At 41.1% G+C, this 27996-nt stretch overlaps 1 protein-coding gene and 1 long non-coding RNA gene across 4 annotated transcripts in view; one reads left to right on the plus strand and one right to left on the minus strand.

Annotated features, from left to right (window-relative positions):
- The window catches only part of cacna2d2a (calcium channel, voltage-dependent, alpha 2/delta subunit 2a), a 146973-nt gene that overhangs the window by 108192 nt on the left and 10785 nt on the right, over positions 1–27996 (plus strand). For 2 of the 3 annotated variants that reach the window (XM_020629031.2, XM_020629033.2), the window contains 15 exons: positions 9019–9069; positions 9329–9428; positions 10752–10913; positions 13662–13772; positions 14554–14632; positions 17628–17677; positions 21027–21116; positions 21825–21893; positions 22468–22542; positions 22638–22712; positions 22858–22929; positions 23082–23153; positions 23338–23399; positions 25277–25353; positions 26471–26485. In XM_020629031.2, coding sequence (XP_020484687.2) covers positions 9019–9069; positions 9329–9428; positions 10752–10913; positions 13662–13772; positions 14554–14632; positions 17628–17677; positions 21027–21116; positions 21825–21893; positions 22468–22542; positions 22638–22712; positions 22858–22929; positions 23082–23153; positions 23338–23399; positions 25277–25353; positions 26471–26485 — 1160 coding nt within the window. The remainder of the gene's footprint in view (positions 1–9018; positions 9070–9328; positions 9429–10751; positions 10914–13661; positions 13773–14553; positions 14633–17627; positions 17678–21026; positions 21117–21824; positions 21894–22467; positions 22543–22637; positions 22713–22857; positions 22930–23081; positions 23154–23337; positions 23400–25276; positions 25354–26470; positions 26486–27996) is intronic. The other variant, XM_020629032.3, reaches the window with a different exon arrangement.
- On the minus strand, positions 22961–27947 carry LOC136179212 (uncharacterized). The gene is made up of 3 exons (XR_010666413.1): positions 27793–27947; positions 23233–23377; positions 22961–23073 (listed from the first exon to the last, which is right to left on the minus strand). It is a non-coding gene; the product is annotated as an uncharacterized lncRNA (long non-coding RNA).

Raw genomic sequence — 27996 nt, forward strand, 5'->3', positions numbered from 1 at the left:
ATATACATATATATATATATATATACATATATATATATATGTATGTATATATACATATATATATATATGTATGTATATATATATATATATATATATATATATATATATATATGTATATATATATATATATGCTATATATATATATATATATATAAAATCATACATTATAATTATTTTTTATTACTTTATAGAGGCCTTTCATCTTTTTACCTGGCACCCACACAGTCTTCTAATTTAGATCAAATTTTAAAAAAATGTCATAATAAAAACAAGATTAGGTAATCTTGTCATTCCCTACTCTTTCTCCATCCATATGAAGGCAAAACACCAAAAGTAGATCTTTGAAAAGTGCAATTTAAATAATGAAGATATTAAACACATTTTAATTTGCCATAAACAACCAAAACCTGTCTTAACAGTTCCAAATCAGGTCAGCTTTTGGATAAAATGTTCCGTATTTGAAAAGATAAATTGATAAACTGCATGATCGCAGTCCAGCGGAGTGTTGAAAGGATGTTGTTGTTTTTTGGGCACAAGATGAGTCCATCTGAGCGCTGACAGTGAAGAGGATTGTGTTGCTCAGAGCAGACAGCCTCTAACCAATACAAACAGCAGCAGCAGAAAATTGCAGAAATTTAACTTGTCGTTGTAACACCTGTGCTGTCTGCAGCAGCGCTGTCAAGCTGTCTTCAAATGGTGACAAACTGCTGTGATCTGATCTGAGTCTATTCACCAGCTAAAAAACACTTTAGATTTAGATTTTGGGGTTTTATAATAATAGACTTTATTTGGCATGGACATCACAGATACATTGAACGAACCAGATGCATTGTGTAAATGTTTTAGCAAGCATGCTAGTTCTCAACACCTGTCCACAGGAGACATACACTTGTGTCCTCAAACTTTGCCAATGCATTTACCTTTTTTGGTAATATATTTGACAAGGTTTTTTTCAAACAACATTTTTACTTCTTGCACATATCTGAATACAATATAATCCCCTTAGACAATAAAAATCTACATGCATCAGTGTATTTTATATTAAAGTCATCCTTACATTTCCATTGGAAAACACGTTTCACAATTGCACAGTTGGACAATTTCTTTTTAATTGGCTGCTGAAGGCATATCTGCACTTTATAGGGCTTTATGAATGTTACCATACGTACATAAAAAGGCTTTGATTCAAACCTAGCCTTTTATAAGATTACTGTACAGTGTTTAGTCCCTCCTCACACCTCCACTGCTCCCTCCAGCCCAGAGCTAAATAAATGATGTTGTTAAAAGGAGGAGACCCTGACTCGTATTTATCTCAGTTAGCGATAATGTTGATGCATTGTCTTTTGTTAAGAGGACAAAACAGAACAAGATAGGGGCTCTTTGTTTAAAGTACCCACCTTTTTTTTCCCTGTAGCCCTCTGTAAAACAACTGATCAGTGCAGTGCATGAGTGCCGGGGCAAGTGAGTGTCATGAACCGGACAGAACTAGGGCTGCATCGGTCCAAACAGCCACCTTCACCCACCCGCCCCAGCTTCCTGTCCATCCCTCCCAGTTCAATCTACCTGCCACTGTCACATCGGCTTTGTGGCAGCTCTGCCTGTTGCCTGGTTACAGGTTGGAGCGAACTGGACATAATCATGACAGCAATGTTGATTAGACCTGACCCCGTTTTCCATCTCTGTCGCGGTCCGGCTCAATTTGAGTGGCTGTTTGAGGTCAGGCTAGGCTTGTCAGATGAAGTCAACCTGCTCAGAGCAAACAAGCAAACGACAAAAAAAGGAAGCCCGGCTCTCTGATTAACTTTGTACTAATCTCCAAATTTCAACAATGAAGAGCTCAACTGAGCTTGAGAAAATAAATAAATTGATACACTTATTTGAGGTTGAGCTTAAGGCTAACAAAATATACAAGAAGCAGTTTATTCATCATAAAATCAAAAATGTCACTACCTTACTAATCAACCAGCACTGCTTCCCAAATTCCAGGAAAGAACTCCAAATTAAATAAAACCATAAAGTTAATAAAAGCAATTATATTCCATAGCGAAACTGTGAGAAAGAACCTGTGAGAAAGATGAGCAGACCAAGATTCAAGGGCATTCAATAAAGGAAGTAAGAACAGAGGGCGTGTGGGAGATGCTGCATGTGTGATCAGGTTTGACTGATAAAGGTGTGTATTTTTTGCTCAGAGGAACACTTGTCGCCCCCTTGGTCCTTCATGTTTGTCGCTTTTGTCGTGCTTCTCTTCATGCCGGAGCCTTCGACACTCCTGTGGCACGTTGCCTAGCAACTTGTACCCAGCTGCGCTGCGTGGCTGGGAGTGTCATGATATGTCAGGTCCAACCTGTGTAATTATAGTCTAACATGCTGTCTCCTCCACTGACAGTCTTAAGAGAGGTCGGTCAATCACACACACTCCATACACACTGTACATTGAGTGAGCCCATCATGTGTGTTTATGTGAAAGCAGCAGAAAACAGCATCATGAACAGAAATAACATAAGAAACACACAATGTAAAACACAACTCATACATCCACTAAAAGTCAAAGTGAAATAAGACTACACTTTTAATGCCTTTATTACAGAGAGAAAGTGGAAAGTGTCAGAAATTAGCGAGAGAGAGAGAGTGGGGAAGAAGCCAAAGGTCAGATTCAAACCCGGACTGCCCACTTTTAGGATTGAAGCCTCTGTACATGGGGTGTGCAAACCAACCACTAGGCCACAGGGGTGCTACATTTGAAACAAAATTTTAATTACTGGAGTCACTTTTTAACAATATAAGAATTTAAACACGAAGGATACAAAAGTAGCTTTTAAACAACAGAACAGCAACAAAATGCATGGGAATAAATGACCAAACAACGTTTTACAAAGTATGTAGTCTAAGTAATATATAAGCACACTTACTGTGATACACAACCTCTCATACACCTTTCAGCACTCCTCCCCTCAAATCACTCACAGATCGCATGTGCCGATACGCCACACGGAGACTCAAGCTTCACAAATTCCTCTATAAGAACTGGAAATACACAGATGCAATCGCAGGAACACACTTCACTAACATTTGAGTTGATGCAGTCTGGAGAAAGAGACCACAAGTCAAAGATGTGATTTACTTTAGTGAGTGGAATAACAGCCAGGATTCATGGCTAGTTTGTTCCATAACAGACCTGTAGCCTCTCTGGGATGGATAGTTTGTGACCTGGCCTGAGCTGACCAGGTGCACCTCTGAGTGAAAAAAAAAGAAGATTTGACAGCTGCCTGCCTCTACAGATGGGCTATCTGCCCGTCTGCTCCCCACATCAACAGCCTCAGGAAAATTAATGGTCCAGTCAACACACTTAATTGTCTCCAATTGCTCTGACATTAATTATTAACATTTGTCCATTATAATGTCTGTTCGTGTTATCAAGGGAAGCGAAGCAGAGGGTGAAGTGAGGGAGAGGGTGAGGAGAGAAATAACCAGAGACAGGCATGGAGTCCTGTTAGCCAAGCGTTGCAAAGATCCCATTAGCTCCCAGGCCCACAGCAGCATGTAGTCTATATCACATATTGATTTCTTCAAAAAGTCAATCTAACCTCTTTGTAAATATTATGACTGCTGGTCAGTCCTCAAGGCTGAGGCTCCCCAAAATACCACTCCCAATATCTGGAGCTCTGCATCCTCCTTTCTTTCATGCTCTCCAACCCCACCTCAGACAGAAGAGAGACCGATGTATTATTAGTGAACCTGAAGGTGACAGAAAGGCTTCTGCGGTTTTAGTCCTGAAAAAGTGTTTGACATTTAAGTTTGAGCCAAAATGTGAGAGGACACAGCAGGAGACTCTTTTGTTCCGTCTCAGAGAGCAACAGTAACCGACTTGTCGACAAAAAACTGATTCTGATGTATTCCAATATGCATCATTAATTCAGTATTCTATTAAAGGAAAGTGGTTGTAAAATTGAGCATAAAATTTTGTGTGTTTTCTCTCCCCCGAAAATATGGAAATGTGAATCTCGGTACCAACACTTCCAATAATCAACAGAAAGTGGAATAAATAAACGGCAGACAACATCTATTTCTCCTGCAGGCTCTCTGGGCGCCGTCCTCCTATATTTTTTTTTTTATCTTAATTCAATCTTTATTCGCCTGCCACATCCACAGGAGCACTAAGAGAGCATCAGTCCATAAAATAATAAGCCCATCAGCACAACACAAATCCACGCACACATGGGCACAAGCACACAATCACACCTACATGCACACGCACACACATATTAGCAGCAGTCCCTCTGTGTTAATATACAGCTCTCTCATTATTCTGCGATCCCTCTGCTCACATCTGCTGTACAAGTTGCATGCACATCATAGGTCATGCTATGAGGAAAATTCACACTGTACAAATGCACACGCAATACAGATACATGTTTGTATATATAGACCTACCCTCATTATTTCTATACAGTGTACAACAGTGCCCATAGAGGTAGTTAAAAATATTGAAACATGAACACACTGTTGGACAATTGCCAACGCACACACATATACAACCGCAAATGTACAGTAAGCCATTCTTTCACACACATTGTAGCACAATACAATGCTCCCAACCCTCTCCATATATCACGCTACATGTATCTATTGCATCCGTCTGAAATGTGTGTTGCAGATAATTCCTCCAATTTAAATGTAATGTACAACACTTTGTGGAATGGGTCAGGGTGCATAAACACAATCTCCCTGGAGAGTTAGCCCCCCGGCACAGTTAATGTATTGATTTTACAGCGGTGCGCCATGATAAAACTATTTCATGAATTCCAATGAGACTCCTTTAACAGACTGCTGCAAAAGGAGCAAAATACAATCACCACAACGCGGAATATGTCATTGTGTTCATTGCTTGTATAATGCATTTCTTTTAGATTTATGGCTGGTGGTGGCAGGTTGTAAGGGCGGGGTGGGGCTTGGGGATTGTGAATGTGGCTGCTTTAATCTCCTCTCTTTTAGAGCGATACCTGGTTCCACCTCAGTGTAAAGAGCTCATGTCTACCACAAACACAAGTCAGCCTTTATCTTGACTGTACATGCCATGATGGTATGTACACGTTCATATCATGACATGTGTGATGTATGGTGAAGCCTTCTGAGATTGTGTTTTACACCCATGCTTCTCAAAGTGTGGAGCGCTCCCCAAAGTTTTCACAAATGACCTGACTGGTGGAGAATGTCGTGCCCAGTGCTCTACCTAGGCAAGCCACCCAGATATATTAATGGCCACCCAGGTATATTTTCTGCCCTACATTCGGTCTTTGGGACGAGTGAACTGGTAGGTGACCAGTTCATCTGATTTGATAAACAAATGACCAAGAAACGACATCATCATTATCAAATGGTGCAGAAAATGCACAAATGAGTGCAGAAAAAATGATGAAAGTGCAAAGACATGACTTTTGTTAGCTTTAGTTGGACCACATGAACCTTATTTCAAACTGGACAATCAACCAATAGCAAACAATGTAGCTAGCATGTCTAGCTTTTCCCATACACAAAGCAATGCAGTGGGAGGTGTCTCTGAATACCTTCTCATGATTGACAGGTATAAACAGTTTAAATTGAATAATGGACAGTAGTTATTAATGAGTTTGACCAAGCAGGTGCACTATCCCCTGTTGGGAGCTCAGATGTAAATGAACATTGACGTATGATACAAATGATATGATATGGTCAAATAATGGCCAAACTTCGAGTGGGCGGACGGAGAGGCCACAGGCTGGTATGTTGTGTTTGCTGGCTAATGGCTGATGGTGGTGTCGTGGTGGGACAGAGTGGGCGTCAGGGCCCAGTTCAGCACCAGCCAGGCCCATCTGCTTGTCACCTGGCCTTGGCACGCAGGAGACTGGGTAATGACAGGGAAAGAATGGCATCAGTGGGCAGAAGCTGAGAGGTAATTACTGACTGGAATCCATGCAGAAACAACACATCTGGATCCATGAGTCAAAATCTGGAGAAATATACGCTGATACCGGCCTTGATCCATGATTTTTTATCTGTCAGGACAGTAGATATTAGCCTGGAGACTGAAAATCCTTGACTCAATCCCACTCCCTCTGATCCTGATGTTCCTTGCTCAGAAGCAACAGAGAGAATTCAATTGCACTTTAAGCAATGGAAAGGGAGAGAAAGAGAGCGCTGCTGATACACCAAGACAATCTGCGGGGAAAATCAGCCATGGCAGCAATATGGCTTCAGTGTTGAGTGACGCTATCCTGGCTCATGAGTAACTCTTCTCTACTCCATCACTGCTCACATATTCTTCCTAAAGCCCATTACTGGTGATCAATGCTGCCTCTTTCACAGTTATAAAAAAAATTATCTGCTTGAAAGTGATATTTTCTCAGCAGATTTAAGGGCCACAGCTTGCAGAGTTCTCCATTGTGAAAATTTTACATTGGGAGTGGAAGAAGACCTATAATGACTGCGAGTAATAGAAGTCTACATTGCCTTATAATTAACATTTAGCCCCTTCAAAATAATTTCAAGTTCCCATTAAAGATCTATTCTCCTCTGTGAGTAATAGACTGACCAGAGAAGTTAATGAAAATCGGCAGTTGGTCTGCAGGCATCAGGCGTCACCAAATGAGCCTCCTTCAATCTCCAGACGAGGTGTCTCCATCCGTGAGCCTGAGGTGGTGGAGACGTGGGCCACATCCTCGCCGAGTTTCTGTCCTGCATCGATGATCGCTTTCACAAACTCCACCAGCTCGAATAGAAAGAGGCTGCCCGCCACTGTGTGAAGTCTGGGCTCTCTCTCTCCCCTCCCCCTCTCCCTCCCCTAAATTAAGATTTCAGTAATTAAATTGATAAAAGTCATGCATGCCAATATGCCTCATGGTTCCAGACCTGATTTCAAACAGCACACACTCATGGAGAGCTGCGCAAGTTCTACCTTTGATGTGGCATTCTTTATTATTGAAAATAATTGGATTCTCTTCTCTCCCCCCCCCCCCTCTCTCTCTCTCACTCACACACTTATACACTTACACACATACATTCTTCCCATGTTCACTCTGGGCATGCTCAGTTAATCGACCTCTTGTGAGGCAATGCTGGTGCTGAGTCTCAGTTCCATCTAGGGGTTTCAGCCAGCTTTTCAGCAGAGTGGGTCCTGGGTTGTGTCCGAAAAATGGATTTCAGAAGCCTAGTTGGTGTGCTGGGGGATGTCACAGCCACGGGTCAGAGGTCATCATGCAGGTTGGAGTGACGCCTGCCAGTGAGTGGAAGCGGTGAGACTTGTGGGAGCATCGACAAAGCCTACCGGGGCTCTGTTGCTCTACCTCCATATCAGCCTGGCCGAGCATAAGAAAAAAGCCTCTCTGGCCCACAGGCAGCTGGCTTCTCTCCACACTCAGCGGAACGGCTGATAATCAGCAGAAAGAGACCCCTGATGATTACTCTGCTGCTGCCTAAGATGCCTGCTAACTGCTTGCCAGCTCACTCCTCAGAATGTCAAACTAGAACTCACATTTGAAGCTCTCTCTCTCTCCCCTCTCAGTGTGCCACAGAAAAGCCCATAATGTCCATCAATCTCAGCCCTCTTTGTATCAGGAGTAAATGGGAATTTAATTGCCATTGGAAGAGAATAAGAACATTTTTGATTTCTCTCTGTATGTCACCCTCTATCAACTGTGGACACATGTTATTTGATCGCCTGGTCCATGACACAAGTTGTCTAGCTTTTCTGGTTTAGTGGCGCTGGGCCTTGTGGGCCTACGCTGTACCGTGGCTGACGCACTCTAAAGACTGAACTATTTTAGGTAACTCTGCAGCAGAAACATAATGGTCTTAAGCAGCATGTTCCGCACCCCAACAAAGCCACCGCCAAACTAAATAATGTGTTTGACATCCAACTGATGAGTCACCACAGGAAACAAAAATCACCTTTCTTACTACGGTGAAAGCACTTTTCTCAGCACAGACTCTCCACAGTGCAAGTCAGGTTGCTCCTTCAAAAGTTTGTGTAAATTTCAAATGAATGAATAATAAGCATATTAGACTTTATGAGTCACCAGAGCATGACTGCAGAAAATATTATTTAGGTAAGACATTTAAGCCCAATTTCAGCCCTGAAATCTTTTATTTTATGACTTTTAAATAAGAGGAGAATGGATAGTGTCCATCTGATGACCCCAGTGATGTTGTTGCCTCCCTTTATAACCTGCCTCAAGTACCCACCATGGCATCCCCCCTGAAAACCCTCGGCTGGCATGATCATCCCCACTCACGTCATCATAGGTTATAAAGCAGGTTACAAAGGATTGTATCACCTCGTCCTAAAATAGAACTTAATGCAGTTGTCAGTATCCATGTCTATCAAACAGTCAGGTTAGTCAGTGTAAGGTGCAAATGTCCCTTCAAAAAAAAAAAACATTTGATTTCTAAAGACTGTTGTCTCGTGTTAATTGATTGTTGTATTATTACTGTATTATTGTATATATTTTTTTTTTTAATCTGACAACATCAATAAGTGTGTCCAGTTATAGTGGACTGTGACTTATGTCATGTTTTGTAAAAAAAAAAAAAATGGTCATATTAAAAAAATAAATTAAAAAAAGCTGTTGTTCCTTTTAACAACTGTTGATGTTCACTTTTGCACCTTTACCCAGGCCTGTAAAATAATTTCCTCTGGTTTCTGGTATTGCAAGCTATTGTAGTGACTATGTAATAATATACTTAGACCATAAATTAGCAATTACTTTGGCTTATGCTGTAATTATTTAGAGTAGGCATTGTAATTCAGTTAAGCGGAGTATCTCTGTTGAAGTCAGCCGACAGTAGCTGTAGCCAACACTGAAATATGTAACAACTTATTAACTCTTCTAAGCACATAAGCCTTCTCTGTATTCTGTAGCTTAAGTGGGCTCAGCCACGGTCCCTCCGTATCATTATGGCCTGGCTCCTTGTGGCTTTGACTTTTTTCTTTGGGGCAATTCTTAAAGATTATGGGTGAAAATTAAAGCTTGTTCTTTTGTGCAGGTATATCCAAGGTGCATCCTCTCCAAAGGACATGGTCATCATCGTGGACGTGTGAGTATCTCAATCCTCATTTCTCTCTCTCTGCCTCCTCTTTTCACATTTCCCCTTGGCTAGAGAGGAAAGGGCGCTAGTGCCACCTGTTGGTCTTAGGAAAGCCTCAACTTGGAGCAAAGTGATCTTGTGATTGAAGACCATCTGCAATTTTGTGTACATGCAGAATCATAAGAATATTTAGAAGAAACTAGTCCAATTAAATGTTTGGAAAAAACCTGTCTACTTAAAACTGAGCGTCGTTGTGTTCTTTCTGCAGGAGTGGGAGTGTCAGCGGACTCACTCTGAAGCTGATGAAAACCTCTGTGACAGAGATGCTGGACACTCTGTCGGATGACGACTATGTGAATGTAGCCAGGGTGAGTAGAAAACCTGCAGATAAGGATCTGTGAATTATGAAAAATTTGTTGGATTCATTAAACAGGAGTAAGTAAACGACACAGTGAGCTCATTCGGCTCCCAACTGTTTGTTTGCAGTAGAAAACTACATTTCCCTTATTTTAATGTATTTGCTTTTACTGCATCACTGTTGGCTGTGCGGGATTGTTCGAGTCTCACGCTTTCTCTCTGTCGCTGTGCTGATTACCAAGCTTTCTATTACGACCAATATGTAGGGAAATATTATATTTATCCTATATTGCAGGACCGATAACACACACACACACACACACGCAAACACAAACACATCCACAGGCTCGGTGTGGTGGCTCTGTTTGGAGACTTCCCCCGGTAATCCTTCATAATCCATTGCTCTTAGCCACTGTATGCCTCTAAATCCCAGCTCTAGGAGCAGGGAATGAGCATGGTAATCTGGGTGAGAACGCATCTGATTTTCAACCGTAATAAAAAAAGTGAAGGATCACAATAGCTTGCTGGTGAATTCATTGCAAATACAAAAGACGATAATACCAAAAAAAATTACTGAACATAATAACTTTATATACTATCTTATTTTTGGTTTATTATAGAAAACAGGTGTAAACCATGTTATACTTTCTCACATTTATGGATTCAGTAGGACAGATATTGAGAAGTGATGCACATTTTATATTTGGCTCTGATTGCTTTTGTGTTGGATTTCTATGTTGGCAATTTAATGATGGCACAAAACCATCGAAAAATGTAATTTTTTCCTCGCACATAATGTCTCATATCAATCTTGCCCTAGGAATGTCAGTATTATATTTTGAGTTGACCTTCAACTAGAAACAGCATTTGAAACCTGCTTACAGACACCACTGCTAACGTTAATCACTCACAGAGCCTGCACACAAGAAGAAAAGTATACACCATGATGCACCACACACTGACCTGCACAAACACACACACACACACACACACACACACAGTTTTAGGCCAGTCTGGTAGATGAGATGAGACAGGTGATATTACCTTGGCTGGGTTTCTGTCAGTGGTTTGCTCTGGCTTTCAGGTGCACCTGTTCTGTGTATGGAAAGTTGTAATTACTGGTGTTTGGCGCCAGCAAGGGAGTAGCAGGGCACCTTACATCTCCACACAGCCACATACTACAAAACATGTGCACACCTTTGATAAAGAAACACACAGTAACACAGTCTAACAGTAGACTCGTTTTTCTCTTTTAATTTTGTCTCATGTTTGTCCAGAAAAGCCGGTACTCATACACCATATGCTCATGTGTGTCTTTGTATTTTCTCTTTCAGTTCAACGAAAAGGCAGACGCTGTTGTTCCTTGCTTCCGGACTCTGGTTCAAGCCAACGTTCGAAACAAGAAGATCTTCAAGGAGGCTGTCAGTCATATGCAAGCCAAAGGAACCACAGATTACAAGTCTGGATTCACATTTGCCTTTGAACAGCTTCTCAATGTAAGAGCCAACACGCTTTTAGGGACAAATAAAGCAGGTTGGATTGTTTTGGGGTTTTTTTGTGGCTGAGGAGCGATGTGCCTCGAAATGCTTCAATAATATTCTGGAACTATGTACTGTAGCTACAGCATGTTATTATACATCCTGTCAGAGTCACTGTCTGATCCAATTAATGAAACAGAATGAACAGTGATAAAACAGGCATGACACTTCCTGGTCCAGGTTGGTATGGGAGATTTCAAGAGTTCTGTCATTGTGGTGGATAGGTCTGATAACAACTGCTGTTGTGTTTGAGTCACACCTACGTTTGCAGCAGCCAGCACAGCAGTGACGTCTGTCAGCAGCAGGCGTGCACGTGGTCCCGACACAGGTGCTGCCTCAGCTCCGTATGCTGCTGTGTATTTTAAGAGGCTGCCACCCTAATGGGCTCTGATGGGATGATTGATGAGCGCAGCCCAGAGTAGATCAGCCACAGACACTTTATATTCCTCTGGTGGGCTCGGAGGCATCGAGCCAAGTGCCAGCTGCCCCCCTTCCACCGGCCCCCCTCCTACCTTCCCTTGCCAGCGGAATGAGAAATAAAAAGGCCCTTTTAATCGCTGTCTGTGCCCATGATTGGTGACAGAAGCACAATAAAAATATGTAATTGTAGCAATATTATTTATCTTTATTAGAATCTTGTCAGATTGACATGCCGCTGGCTTGCATATCAATGGCAGCCGTTATGCAGGCATGGGGGGGGCATGAAGGGGTTTGTATCTCAGCTGAATGCTAAAAACTGGTGCCTGACTATGAACGTACTGTGCTGGAATGCTTGTGAAAGTGTTTCTGACGAAACACTAATGTTGTAAACTAATGAATTCGTCAAATTCAGGAAACGTATGTCAACTAACTCAACTTAAATGACGAAAAGCTCGGAATAAAAGCTTACACGTGTTTATTGTAACAAAATGTGAGACAAAGAATACTTAAAGATAAGTATGTGAGAACAATATCATGTGGACAATAACTCATATTAATCCTCATTATAAAGGGATTGCCAGGATAAATCCCTGTCTCCTTTCTTCTCACAACACTGTTTATTAGATAACTGCTCTATAACACTATATATATGTTAATGTGGTTCCTAGCTACCCTGTTCTTGGTAACCGTCTGTATGCATTGGAAAACCAAAACAACCATAAACAAATGTGCATGCACAGATATTTAAACATACAGCTTAATGTTTGATATGATTTTAAAGGTGAAGTTTGGCACATGAAGAACTAAAGTCCAAATAGAATTCCACTGTTTTCCAATATATTTATTGTTATATCCTTGTCATAGCATCAAAGAAACATACAATAACAATTAAACAGTCTAAGACCAAAACTACTTACATTGCACACATCCACAGATACACACAAATACATTCTACTTACAGATAAATAAGATGAAGTGAAATAAAACAAATCAAATCAAATCAGATATTCCCCCAAGTTTTACAGTGCATCGTCCATTCAGAAGAAGCCTACATTATCGGCTTCTACGATGTCAATGTGTGGTCCCTAGAGCTGGGTATTTAAAGTATTTTCTTTGGCTTTAGCAATGTCAGTTAGTATTTCCAGATCGTTACAGTCTGAAAGCCGCTTTATCCAAATTCACAATGATGGAGCATCCACACTTATCTCCCTATAAAGTGAAATAGCTCTTCTGGCTGAAAGAAGTCCAGAAGTTCAGTCTGTTTCCATGTTTGTATAAAGACCTTTGGATAAATAACAAGCACACAAACTTTGACATTTCAAGGGACTTTAGCATTAAACACCACTTACAGACATTTTATTTATAACATTTTCAATCTTAAAGGTCACATATTATGCAAAATACACTTTACCATATTTTTCTAATGCTAATATTTGTCCCTGCCTCTCTATTAACTTCCCAATTTATGAGAAAAGTCCAGAAACAATTGGGTTTGTAGCACGAAAGCCCAAGCCACCCAAGCCCTTCCAGAGAGGGGCGTGGTCAGACACAGCTTACTTGCATTTAAAGCTACAGACACAGAAACAGGCTGTTCTGAGCAGGGCTGAAGTAGAGGGATTCATAGGCATGATAAAATACAGGGTCAGAGTTGATTTTTGTCAAGAAACTTCACAGACATGTTTTGGGGGGCTCTAAGTCTTATTTTAACTTGATGAAAAGGAGTAGAATATGTGACATTGAAGACATTTCCATGGTCAGTGAAGGAGAGTACATCTTTCCACAGTTTTTTTTTTTTTTTTTAAAGGAAAATAATATTTCACATAGGACCTTTTCAGCCACAAATGAGATCTAAATGGACAACTTGTTGATCTTCATGATAACAAATTTCCTGGCAAGCAATTCCCTTTTCTAGAGTACCTTTTTTATCTCTTGAGGTGAACAATATGGGTTATGGCAACATACAGTATATGTCTAAGCCCTCTACCATTGCATACACTCAATAAAACACTGGAGCATTAGCTTATTCTTTAATTTAAATCTCATAGCTGCCATCATATCTATATCATGCCCATGTAGTTACCAGTGTTCTGATAAAATCTATAGAATGTAATACTTGTATTGTGTAATTTTTCCCTTTTATTTTGCACATTTATCAAAATGCTGCACTGCTTTAAGTGAATGCTCTAGAATAATCACCTTCACTTTATATTCATGCACATTATCTAACCTGCCTCTCTCTTTTTTTTTGCTCTCCTCTCCTCCCTCCTCTCGTTTCATGTGCCACAGGAGAGCAGTGCCCCGAGGGCCAACTGCAATAAGATGATAATGATGTTTACAGATGGCGGGGAGGATCGTGCACAGGACATCTTTGAGAAGTACAACTGGCCCAACAAATCGGTGAGTCTGTCCTCATCATGCTGGTATCTATGGAATATACCCGCTCTGCCAGCCCAAGAGATCATGCATGTCCAGAAACCCCTCACTGTCTTCTACCAAACATTTTCTCATTATTGCACAGACAGTCATGTTCGATCTACAACAAATATGCCAAGCACAACAATCTGTGAAAACAACACTAAGCTTCACTTCCATTTTGGCTGTTTTGGATTCCAGATTTTTCTTCCTGTGATTCATCTCTTTGGCCTTTCTTCAACTCTCTCCCTCCCCCTCTCTCTGTCTCTGCCTGGTTTGCTTTCTTTCCATCTTCTTCCATCACTTTTGTTGTGCTGCTGCTGGTGTTAACAGCTCTGACCTGCTGACTAATTAGCCACTTTATCTTCAGAGCCCATGAAATAACAGCTGATAGATACTCAGTTTGTGTCTTTGTTCCAGTCTTGCTGCCAATCCAACACCTCCTGTTCCACATTTCACGTCCCCACTATATGATATTTATTCTGATCGACATTTACTTCCCAGCTCCCCCTTGTAACAGATGTTTTCATAAAGGAAAAATCTAAAGTTTGACAACTCTTACATTGCACTCTGATGTTGGAGACAGTTTTGAGGTGACTAGAAGGCTAATCTAATCATACTCAAGACTTCTGTATTGCTCTAGCACTCATCTCTGCAGGAAGTTTGCTTTTATTCTTCCTGCCTTCATGTGATTAGTGTTTTTGTTCTCCCTCTCTCCCTCTCTCTCTCTCCCTCTCTCTCTCCATTTGTGTTCTTGTCTATCCAGGTCCGTGTGTTCACTTTCTCTGTTGGCCAGCATAACTATGATGTCACCCCTTTGCAGTGGATAGCTTGTGCCAATAAAGGTAAGTGGATGAGAGGTTTTTTGGCAAAGCATATTTTAAAAGGTTAACTATAAAGAAAAAGAAATATGGGTTATGGCGGCAGCATGGAAAGTAGAGTGTATTGTACATTCATTTAAGGATTGGTGGTTTGTTCATCATTGCTCCTGATAGTAATTTTAAAGATGGACACATTTTTCACCACAGCTTACATAATGTAGATCACTGCAGCAGTACAGGGTGACAAATGAACTGAAAATGTGCAGCAGTCCGTTCTAAAAGTCAAGTCACTCTCAAGTGAGAAATGTTAAGTTTAATCAACCTTTAAAACCATGATGAAACAAAATCATAAAAGACATATTGCACTTCTCTCACTTTACACACAACACTACACTCCATTGATTTGAAGAGCAAAATGATGTCCCTTTATGCATATTTATTTCAAATATACAAGAGTGACTGACCTTCCTTTAAAAAAAATTCTGGGATGATTTTCAGTTTAAGAGTAATGTTAAGAATTACTACAAGACCCCTGTCACTGCTCAGTCTGATCACAGGTATTGCAAAGAACATGTGACCAAACAGTGTTTGTCACCAGACCTAAAAAAAAAGCTTGAAAATGAGTTCTAAAAGTGTAGCCAAACCCAGCTTGTTAGCTTGGTATTACAACAAAATGAAATATTAAAACCAGCCTGCACCATGAGAAACGCATCATCTCTAAGATTTTTCCTGATGTCCATCCACTGTGATATGAAATCGATATTTTATTTATCTAAGCCGGCCACATTCCCTGAAATAACCCAGAGAAGAGGCAGCCCTGCCTGTGACAGACAGTCTGACAGCCCACATGATTCAGCCGCTCCTCCTGTCAGCTACTTTGTCTGCATAAATCTCCTCTCGACTCAGCTCATTTAGTCCCAAACCTAACGCACACTGTTGTTGTTGTGCTCACTTTTATATAGCCGCTTCTTCTTCGTCTGTTCTGTGGCTTGATTTATGAATGTTTCTCGGTGTTGCAGTTTATCTAAAGCTGCTCCTTTATGAGGCCTTTAGCTGTCTGTATGAAGCCTCGTCTAACCGCTGCAGTTTATTAGCTTACTGCCAGCAGAGCCGAGTGCTTCAGAAGTATCCCCCCAGAAGTTGTTATTAATTAGCAGGAGGAGTCTGTAGCAGGATGATTACCATACCATCTCCCTGTCAGACCCAGGAAAGTCCTGGATTACGCCTCTGTGCCAACATGCTCTTTGCTGTTCACGACTGTAGTGATTACCATACTACTAAAGCCTATGCCAACATAAGACAATAGTGTTGACACAGCAACCTCAATGGAGCTGTCCTCTCATATCTTCACTACTTATTACTCTTTGGTATCTTGCTCCAACAGAACCAGCTCTCTGACACTTCCACAGGCCCTAACCCTTCACCCGTGACAAACACACATTAGACAAACAGCAGCAACACACACACACACACACACACACACACACACACACACTCACACAAAAGCACAAACACTTTGAGATGCTCACTGTTGTCTCTCTTGAGGTTTACTGCGATCTTAAGAAGACAATAACCTCTCTGTGACTCTGAGGACAATGCAAACATTTCTCCATGCTCTCAGACACTCAGACAAAATCCAAGAAGAGGACAGAGTTATCTTCAAAAGAAAAAAAAAAAGGTGAAACGGAGGATAAAAGCAGCAAATATGATATACTGCTGCGGTGATCCTAATACATTCTGAAAGTGCTGTTTATAATCCTAAACCAGAACTGAAATATCCCCTGAACACACGATGGTCATTTACAATGAAAAAAATCAAATTGAATGTGAAATGTGTTGAACAAGTTCATTAGGAAACATATTAAGGTTTATACATAAACATGACATAAATCTTCATAAGAAAAGTTTATATGAATTAGAGAGTTACTACATTAGAGGGAAATATGTACCCTTACGTCATACAGCATATACTCTACACAACGATTAGCACACTGAAAAACAATTTAGTAAAAATGAGTCTTGGTATATTTCAAATTCAATACATTTATCATATTTAAATCTTAGGAAAATTGCATCTTATTTTCAGGTGTTCTGTTTCTCAAACCAGTCCTAAATGACTTCATCAATCAGAGGATGGTATTTGAGGAAAACTGAACTGAGAGGCATTATGTAAGAGAGTTTGGAAAGAAAATATGTTATTGATTTCAATGCCTAATTGCCCCTCACACAGAAGACCCCTGTTGTTAACCTGCACACCACACATTAGATCAACGCTAAGATCTTAATTTTTTGCTACCACCTGTGTTTCCCCCCCCACCCCCCTCACCACCTCTCGCCCGAGCTTTGCCCTACAAACAAACAGATGCCACCTCTCCGGCACGCTGCCAAACGCGCAGGGACAAACTACAGCTCTGAAAAAAACTATGACAAATAGCTTTGCCCCGCATGTGTGTGAACAATAGATTGTGTGTGAAGAGATGAGTGTGCGTGGGCAAATGAGAAAGAGGAGGCGAATCTCGACACAAACCAGTGTGGCAAAGTGCATAATGTATCAAAATAATGAGAGTCATCTTGGCCTTTTAACATTCTGGTGATGCCGTCTCCATCTGCAGCCCTTTGTATAAACACTCATGGCTTTAATAACTCGGGGAGCGGCGCCATTATTGACCCAGTCGGTCACTCTCCTACATTCCTAATCAGCAGCAGCAGCACCCGGGGCTCAGCATTCCCAATGAGCCTCCACATTTACATCCTACAGCACAACCACAAGTGTGGCGAGGTCAGTGCCCACGAGCTCTGTCATGCCCGCATGCTGCAGCATCATCACTTTGAGATGATGGCATTACATGTACCTAATAACATGGAGGAGATTAGACTCCAATCCACAAATGGATCGTTTTAGTCCACACAGAGGCAGCTTAACGCTGGAAAATGTGGACAGAATATGACACATGCAGGCACAACAATGCAGCAGATTTCTGTTGGAACAGTGTATTGATTCTCTCCTCTTCATCTGCAGGTTACTACTTTGAAATTCCATCGATTGGTGCCATCAGAATCAACACACAGGTAAGATATATGGAGTGTGTACAAGCTTCTAAACACACCTTTGTGAATCAACTAAGCACTGACATTTTAAGCAAGAATATCATCCCTTCTTTGTTCTCTTGCTTTGATTTTAATTATACAGATTATAGATTTGCTTTTAGGTAAATGTAAAGGGACAGCAGAGGACACAGCTAGAAAACTTCAGACAGTGACAGAGTTTGGCATGGAGTGCGAAAAAAAAAACCTAAGTGGTCTCTCTTCGACAAAAAGCCCTTCACATTAAAGCTGCAAAGTAAATCACTTTACATAATTACATCAAATTTAACAAAATGAGCAGGGGCAGTCAACACGTCACAAAAGTCTGAATCTAATGTGATATATGTGAAACATAATTTGATGTATAGCAGTAATGCTTTCTCACTCGGCATGTGCTCATTTTACCTGTTTGATTTAAAGAAGCAGTCAAGAGAAGTTCAAGCTAGCTACTGTATGAGCTCCCTTTAGATACATTTATGCCAACTTGGAGGTGAACAAAATGCTTTTTGAATTTTTTTCTGATTCAGGAGTGACATGTTACAACCACAGGTACTGTATAAAACATGAAGAACACAGATAGATGTAAAATTTCGTTAATATACTTTATTTTACATTTGCTTATTTATTACACTTCATGTAGTTATTGCAATAATGAGCAATGTTACAGCACATAGCATATTTTTCTCAAATTGTGCAGGCCGTCTTCACATCTTCTTATTTTCTCGTTCTTTGGCTCTTTGTATCACACACACACACACCTTTTGGGTTCCTCACATGCCCAGGGTCCTGCCGCCCCCCACAATGCTTGAGGCACTACGAGCTCCATAACGCCCTTGGGAAAACCTCATTCCAGCTGTAGAAATTGACTCGATTGCAGGGCAGTGGTGGGGCCTACTGCACACCCCCTCCTCTCTCTGTCCCTCTCTCCTCCCCTATCACCTCTTCCTCCTCCCCCCCCTCAGCCGTGGTGAGCGATCAGGCCCCCAGAATATATTGTCAGCTGTTCTATTAACTCTGGCATATTTATATTCTGAGAACTGCCACTTACTCTAATAGGTTTTCTGAAGGTGGGTGACTTCAGCTCTGTGTGTGTGTGTGTGTGCGTGTGTGTGCGTGTGTGTGCGTGTGTGCGTGTGTGTGTGTGTGTGTGTGTGCGTGTGCGTGCGTGCGTGCGTGCGTGTGTGCGTGCGTGTGTGCGTGCGTGTGTGCGTGTGTGCGTGTGTGTGTGTGTGTGCGTGTGTGTAGGCCCAGAGGACACATTATTTAATCACACTCTGCCCTTAATATCACACACTCGTCACAAAGACTCACTTGACTAAGATGACAACATCCTAAGATACAGAAGGAGCTCAGATGGCTAAAATATTATAATTCAATATTGGTGTCACAGTGCACATGGTGTCAGCAGTGTGGAGCATAGACCTGTGGGATATGAGAAAAATGTGCCATGTGCATTACATTGTTAAATACTGCGATTACGATATGAAGTTCAATAAGTAAACAACTTTCAAGTTTCTATCTTACTTACTGCTGTTAACATTTTACACAATACCTGTGTTTGCAACATGTTTCTTCTGAATCCAAAATAAAGCATTTTTTCCCCAAATGAATTTGTACCCATGAATCTGAGGAGCGCTGATAGCTCGCTTGAGCTTTATTCAACTGCGACAATCGGTGTGAGCCTAGCCATTAACTTTCATCCCATGGAACAAGTGTCGCATGCTGAGTAAGAAAGCATTGCTTGTTTTATTTCATAATCTTTAATGACACAATCAGACCTTTGGGATTTGTTTGTTGTGAATGCTTTTATCAGGATAATGATGTAGAGTAGTTTTTTGGGGAAAATTGAACGAAAGTGTTGTGTTTCTACTTCACTGTGGTAGTGATGTATTTCTTTAGCGTCTCAGTAGAGCAACTGTACGAGGCTTAAGTTAGGATGTTCAGCACTTTGGATCAACTATGTTGTGTTTAAAGTGCTATATAAATAAAGTTGAGTTGAGGATGTTTGTCTTCAGAGACATCAGAGTAGTGAGTTTATTCTTTGTGATTGTAGTTCTTTCTGTACCCAGGAAGATGATACCATTTAATCAATGCTCAGGGATGCTGCTGGAGTCTATACAGCTCTGGTTGCCTTGGACAGCATATCTCCGGTTGCTGACTTTTTATATTTCCTAGATTGTTCCAGCCAGGCGGAAAATTCCCCCTATATCCCGTGAAAAGGTCTAGCTGTCATTGTCCTGATGGAATATCTCCCTGTGGCGCGTTAAACCGGACTTTTATTGAGCTAATAATAGAATAGGTTACGCCTGTCAGCACCTCACTGTTCAGGCGCTGAAAAACAAACGGTCAAAAGCATTACACTGAAATAGCTGTGTGCTTATACAGCGCAGAGCCTTTTGTGTAATGAGGATAGACACAAGGGTCAGAACCTTACAATAACGTTTCCCTCTTCTCTGCGAAAACGGATGGAAATATGTCCACATGTGTGAATGAGTCATATTTTTTAAATGAACATGTTACCCCGAGAGAGCTGCTGCATTTCCCTTGATCCCGGTTTTACATTTAAATGTAATGTTTTGATACATATTATAGTTATGACACATCAAAAACCGATTAAAAAAACTGAGGAGAAATCTGAAGCTTGTCTTTATGTAGAATCATGCAAACTTAAATGAGAGATTAATTCAGCCGTCCTCATAATAACACACTGACATTGAAGGCTAACAGTGTGATTGTCCCGTGTCTCATATGTCATGAGGTCAATCACTCAGTCATTTTACCAATTACACTCCATCTCCAAATCGACGAGGATCAATAGGTTGTTTACAAAAAAAAAGACATCTCAGCTGTTGGTGCAAGGTTTTCTCTGGAGAACAGAAAATATAATGAATATGATGTATTACTCGTAAACTTAACCTCTCACCTCTATTCACCATCGCTGTTGGATATTCTCACAGTGCTGGGGATGACAGCAGAGCCTCTGGGAGAACGGCCTGTTTGCACGTCGTGCCATTGACACCCCTAATGTGTTTTTAATAGCTCCTTCATAATGATGAAAAACGGCCCTGAGTGTCTCAGGACTCGAGGCTTTATGGCTCGGCAGGACTGTGATGCTGCTGCTGGTGGCCCACTGGTTTATGTGGTGACAAAGAGGAGGCCGGTCAGGGTCTTATAGTTTTATGACAGATGAATGTTGAAAGGCTCTTCCAGCCCTCTGCTTTTAATGACCGTACATGATAACCACTATAAACGTCTGTTTGATAATGTGTGTTTAATGTGTGTGGTCAAAGCAATTTTTGTGTGTGTGTGTTTATTTTTTGTTTTGCTGCTGCAGGAATACCTAGATGTGCTGGGTCGTCCCATGGTCCTGGCTGGGCCTAGAGCCAAGCAGGTGCAATGGACAAACGTCTACCAGGATGCTCTGGTGAGAGAGAAACTAAAATCAGATAAATGAGTTATTGACTCTGATAGTAACAGTGATACTATTTCTATACATGTCTCATGCAGATTAAAACAACGTTCTAATTTTCTTAATGTATTTACGTGGGAATAAGTTAATGATTTTTCATCAACTTAAATCTGAGAATTCATTTTCTACTTTATTTATATCTAATTATTAGATTAATATTTGGTCTATAAAGTGTCAGAAAATAGTATAAAAGCTTTTTCAGTTGGAGGTTATGTCGTTTATGTTTGACTTTCTTGGATTAAAATCCAAAGACTAGATATGATCTAAAACAGAAAGATCTTTGCAGGAATACTTCTTTATAGATTGGAATTAATGCAAATATTCTGTCTTCAAATGGACTAGCTCTATTATTAACTTCATACCTGATATTTCGTCAAATTCAAGATATATTCTCTTGTATTTGCTACACTTTTTTTTGATAGTATCAGTTTAGGATTTTGTCACTGTTATGAATTCCTATTAATAAAATGCTATTAGTATTTGTAGTGTCACACAAAATGTTTACATTTTCACTTTGTTTGCTAAAAAAATAAGTTTGAGCTGATATTGTTGCCGGAATTTGTTTTGGTGTATTTGGGTATTTAAGCATGAACTATGCAGAGATCTTTTTATTAAATAAATGGGTTTTTTTTAAGGGTTTATTATTAAATGTGTTTTTTTAAGGGTTTGGGGCTCGTCATCACCGGGACAATGCCTGTCTTCAACCTCACTGCGGATACTATGAGCTCTCAGGTAAAAGCAACACTACAGTGCAAGATCTGGAACCTAAAATAGCTCACCTACACAAGCGTACGGCATGACTCATGCCCCAGCTCGCCCTTTGTATTAATGAGTCGTTCCTTTTATTATTATGTAAGAACAATGCTTTCATTACAATATGGTCAAAGCTACACGTTGATTATGTCAGGTTTTATTTTGCGTCTCCTTTGCTGTAGTTGACCATCATCAGTCATGATGTAATGTTGTCCACCCATCTGTGCTCTTCAAGGCAACACCTCCCCCCTGAGGTGACTGCAGACATCACATCTGTAGCTTTTATCATCCCAAGAGCACAGACGCATTCCAGCCGTCAGTATCCATGACCAAAGTATTTATGCTCTGAGCTTATCACCCTAGCTTAAAGAAGTGGTGCTGCTGCAAACAGACTCAATTTAAGATACACTGTGAAAATAAGGACTAATCAGATCGCTCAACTAGTGATAAATCAAAGATGGAAAGGAGATGCTCTCAGTAATGTCACCACAGAGTAATGCCAGTGTGTTTGTGGATAAAAGGCTAACAATGACCTTATATGTTCTTTCAACAGAACCAGCTCATCCTGGGAGTCATGGGTGTAGATATTGCGATTAACGAAATCAAAAGGAAGACCCCTACATACAGAGTGAGCATGTTGTAAACTCAAAATCTCTCATGTCATTTACATATTAATAAAGTATTATTGAATTTTCCTTTTACTTGTTTTTTTTTTCTGTACAGCTTGGAGCCAATGGTTACACCTTTGCCATTGACCCTAACGGCTACGTGCTGCTTCATCCAAACCTGCGACCCAAAGTAGGTCTCACTCTGAACCCCTCCCTGCCTCCAATGATTACCTGCTCTTGAATTTGAAGCTTAAATTGGGTGTTATTGCGGCTTAATGGCAATAACCCTCCTCCTCTTCCTCCTCCTCTATCTTTCCTCTGCTTTCTCTGTAAAGATCAATAACTTCAGGGAGCTCGTCACTCTGGACTTTCTCGATGCAGAGCTGGAGGACAGCGACAAGGAGAAGGTAAACACACGCCCTTTAAAAACATCATCATTACGATCGACTGGTTTATTCAATATTATGTTTCATTAAATGATTTATTTTCAAATTTTTCTCTAGTTTACAGAACCGAATGCCTTCTCACGCTGCATCTCTCCTCTTCTCTCTCTGTTCAGATCCGTCGGCAGATGATTGATAGAGAATCAGGGCAAAAGAAAATAAGGACGCTCATTAAGTCAGTTGATGAGGCAAGTCATCAATATATGAGACTCAATCATGATCCAAAGTGGCACCATCCTGGATGGTGTTGTCATGAATCTGACTCACTCAGTATGTTGAGGATCTGTTGTTTTCCTCCAGTTCCGGTAAGAGGTGTGCGCTGAGGATGTGACAGGGTTACAAAACAGACTCTGTGGGGTTTTTTTTTAACAGAGATACATCGATGAGGCTGTGCGGACATACACATGGACGCCTGTGGATGGAACAGATTACAGGTATGTTTGAAATCGAAACACACATCACCTGACCTCAGAGCAAAAGACTGTGCATCTTGAAACCTGTGAGTCCAACTTTGATACTTTTGCTTCTTCCTGTCCGAGTCACAAGAATTAGTTTTTACAGTTTGAGTGGTACTCCTCATCAAACCAGCAGCGTTTGTTAACCAAAGCCATCGTTATCACACATTTAAAATAGACTTAACCTCTCAGCGAATAAAGGCTACCCGCTCATTTGCCTTCCAAAGTAATTCATCTGAATCACCCGAATTAGAGAGCCATTTTTCTTCTCTCATAAATATCTTCAAAAGTACTCCAAGCACAAATTAATTGCATCGTTTTTTCATCTCAAAACTTGGTTGAACATTTGAGGTTGCATCATAATGACATTTCCTGCAGGCAACACTTTTGCAAATTACTGTTTATGATATTCAATAGTCCTCCAAATGTCTGATACGTGTTTTTTATTACATCTGCTGGCAACGTGCCTGGTCCTGGCTGAGTCCATGTGAGGCTTTCTCTGCACAATTCTATTAACATTGAACTCAAAGGGAAATTCCAGTGCTCGACATGACAGACAAATCTGACTCCAGCCCGGCATTCGAAGATCTTCTCTGTCATGTATGCAACACAAAGGAGTAAAAGGCAGAACATGGGACTCTCTTTGCTCATAAAATGATGCTCGTCTGATATTTCTTCAAAGCTTTATGGTTTTTATAATGTAGTCGACTGTAACTGTGGTTCAGTCTGAGCCTGATACTGTTACAGCCTGATTTTCCATCTGATCCAATTAATCCTCTTACTGTGTTGTATTTAAGCTCGGTATGGCAACACAGATTAAAGATGGAACATCTATTTCTATTTCCCTCTATGTTTAATTTCTACATTGATAAAAGAGTAAATATTTGGTGGCACAAAACAGAAGTAGGTCAAACTGAGATGCCACACGTGCAACACAGTATTTGGTTACCTGATTTGACACTTTGATTTGGAACAGTTGTTTGTAATGTATCCTTGTTTGACTTACCCCCTATGACATGAGCCCATAAGGGTTCACCTCCCATGTATTGAGGACTTTCATTGTTTGTATCCGTATTTACACACCAGGAGTTGTCCTGTTAACATTCCTTTGCAGATGAAATTGTGCTTTTTGAATTATTGCCTCCTGACAATAATGCCAGGAGGGATCTTGGAATCTGTCAGGTGACGATATAGTCTCAGGGAGCGACAGCCCACTTTTCAGGGCTTCTAGTGTAGCCAGAGGTTAGCGATAAAGGACTTCCTTTTTCTGTCCACCGCCATCCTTCACAGTCTGACAAGCAACTTCATATGTACAGAGAGGAGTTTGTTTTTATAGCTGCACTTATGCAGGTGTTTGTTTATAGAGATTGTCAACAGGTGACCACAGATGGATGTAGGATGTCATCACAGCAGATTTCACCTATCTTCCTCTACATATGGAATGTTTTCACGGAAAGAGTTTAAAGCTTTTGCCATTTTCAACTCTTGTCTATAGTGTCACATTTATATACAGTGCTAGAAACACACAGCATTCTATGTCATAAACCCACAATACTCCACATGTGAAGAGACCATAAACTACTCACACCTTAATGAAACAATGCATTCATTCTTTACACCAACATGAGTGTGAAATTTACAATACAGTGAGGTCAAATGTGAACAGCCCTGGTTTGCTGGTCAGCTAGCACTTGACCTTGAAATATTTGAAGTCTGGGATTAAGTTTATTTCAGTGCGAGAGGACAGCCTTTAATAGAGGAAGCTATGTAACAGTTGTGTCTTTAGGTGAGCGTGCCCGTCTTTGTGTGTTCGTTCATTCATAACATGTTCCTGATTTTCTGCCCCGTCACCTCAGTCTAGGGTTGGTACTACCCACATATAGTGAGAACCACATCAAGGCCAACCTGAGTGACCAGATCCTCCAGGTGCAGTGTAAGTACCCGGGAATACCCAGCATCCTTCACTCTCTGTCTCTCTCCTCCTCTTCTCTTCTCTGCTCTTCTCTTCTCTCTCTTTCTACTTTCTCCTCCTCTCTATCTCCAAATATGACTTAATGATCTTATAGCCAGTCCTGGGTACTACAACATCATCGTAAGGAGCCTCCGAGCAGAGTCTCCTGCCCCCCCCCTCCTCCTCCTCCCACCCCCCACCCCCCTCTCTACGCTCTTTGATAGGCAGGATCTTACCCGAGTCCCCCGACTCCTCTACTGCCCCATGTTCCCTCCTGTCTTCATACTGTGCTGTAAAAACGGTGATGTTTTTTCTTCACACTGGCTGAAGAAAAAAAAACTGAACTGACAGAAAGGTGAAAGCTGTGGTTTTACTGTGTGACTCAGGTGAAAATAATGCCGACCTCTGTGCTATTATTTTTTTTGCCAAATGCTCTCGCCTCTTCTCCACCAAAGTAATGATTCTGAAGCATCTGTGTTTACAGTATTTGATGTTCTAGACTACTGTGAAAACATGCATGCTTTTCACTCCTTCTGATGAGTTCTTTGAGTTTGGGAATTTTCCTTCTATGTGTCTTATTTATTTATTTTGTTATTTTTTGTACTTGTCTCATTATGTAAGTTGTTTCTCGGCTTTGGAATCATTCAGTGTTGAAACTCCCACACGGCCCGGGATGAGGCCTTTTCAAATGTGGGAGTTTGGATTTTTGTGGGTCTGAATGGGGACACTTGTTGTCTCTCTCATTCCTTTTTTTGTCCAGACCCTGTTACTCCTCTCTTTTTCCGTTTCATTTGATTGATCTTTCTTTGACTCTCACAGTTACTGTTTTTTGTCTTTAATGTTTTTTTTCCTTTCTTCGATTTTTCTCTTTATACTTTCTTTTTTCTGTTTCCTCGTTTGCTCTTGCAAAAAGGATGTTTGCTCGTCATTTCTTTTTTTTCTCTCTTGTCTTGTTTGACTTAAATTGGTTTCTTTCTTTCAAGAAAACAATATTTTTATTCAAACAGTAATTGAATAAAATATTGTCTGTGATCCCCTCCTTCCCACCCGATCCCCTGTTTCTTTTCTTGCTCACTCCTTCTCTGATGGATCCACACAGTGCGATACTCCAAGGGCAAGTATACTCCATATTGGTCCACGTTCCCTTCCTTTACTTCCTACTCCCCACCGCTGCCTCCTTCCCTCCCCTCTTGTCCTTAACCTCTACCTGCTGCCCCCCCTCCTACCCCCTCACCTGTCCCAGCCTGCTTGCCTCTGTTTCCTGTCAGTCTTGCCTTCAGGACTTCCTTCCCTTTTTTCCTCTTTTTCCTCTTCCTCCTTTTATCCCTCCTCCTTTTCCTCTTCACCCTCTCGCTGCAGCTCAGATCCCACATCTCTCACAATGGCTCCTCCTCTGGTCCCCCCCCCCCCCCCCCCCCCAAGCCTCACCCTCTCCTCCCCCACATAACTGCTGCTCCAGAAAACAAAAAAACAACAACAAAAACACCTACAGTGCCCGCCCAAGGAAAACAAAATCTGTGTTCCCTGTTAAGACGTGTCTTTTATCTTCTCTCCTCCTAATCCTTTTCCTTCTGTTGATGGCTCCAAATTGGTCGTGTCGTCTTTCTTAATCTTTCTCTCTGTCTGTTTTTCTTTCATCATATTTATCTCTCTTCTTCATACCTCTTTCTCTACATCTTTTATCCTCTCTGTCTTTCTTTCTGTCTTTTTCTTACAGTGTCATTAGTTAATAAATGTTTAAAGTAGTCATTCAATTAAATAAATAACTCCCTTGTATTTATGCTCTATCTAGTTCAGGTAAAAGTCAAATATTTCTGTTTCCTGTAGAAATGTCCATAATGTAGGAAGAATCTGCAATAATCTAAAATAGTGACTTTAAATGTTTGACCAGAACTGTTATAATATAACAGCACTGGCATATAATGTTCATTACATATTTGCAGTAGAGTAAAGAGGATTATACCAGGTCTAAATATTTAAACAGAGCTATATTTTATTGATTTCCATATTTAAATAAACACTTAAATGTTAGCTGCAGAAGCATCTCGTCTCCAGCTGGAGACGCTGCGGCCTGAAAACTGACCCTTAAGGGCTGAGCTGTTCCCTGCCCGCCCAGGTCCTCCCACGCAGTCAGGTGTCAGGGTGCCACTCGGGCGCGGCGCCTGATTCCTGTGTCGTCCCTATGTACTACCTGTCTCCATCAGCTTGTCTCCCTCCCTCCTCACCCCTCAGACGGCCAGGGGCACGGCCCAACACTCCCTCAGTAAACCTGACCCTGGATGTGCACGGCATTGTGGGCGGAAAACTACCTGGGCACTCTATTTAAGCTGTAAACTTAAAACATTCCATTCCTGTTCAGTACGTAGTGAATGGTTTATGACATGAGGAGAAAATAACGTGTCGGATTCATCTCAGACTCACCTGTTGAGGCTTCAACGCTGGTTCATATTTTGTGCTGTTTTGTCTGTGAGAGATTAAATGAAGTTGCCCTTTCAACATGCCCTTCACAATGCAATGCATTTCCACACATTATGTGTCTCACTACGCCGTCTCCCCTGCCAGTCTGAGGGGTGACCACTTCCATCAGGACCTCCACCCACCCACCCTGCAATAGTTGGCCATGTT

The sequence above is a fragment of the Labrus bergylta genome, chromosome 5, assembly GCF_963930695.1.
Source record: "Labrus bergylta chromosome 5, fLabBer1.1, whole genome shotgun sequence".
In the NCBI taxonomy this organism is placed as follows: domain Eukaryota; kingdom Metazoa; phylum Chordata; class Actinopteri; order Labriformes; family Labridae; genus Labrus; species Labrus bergylta.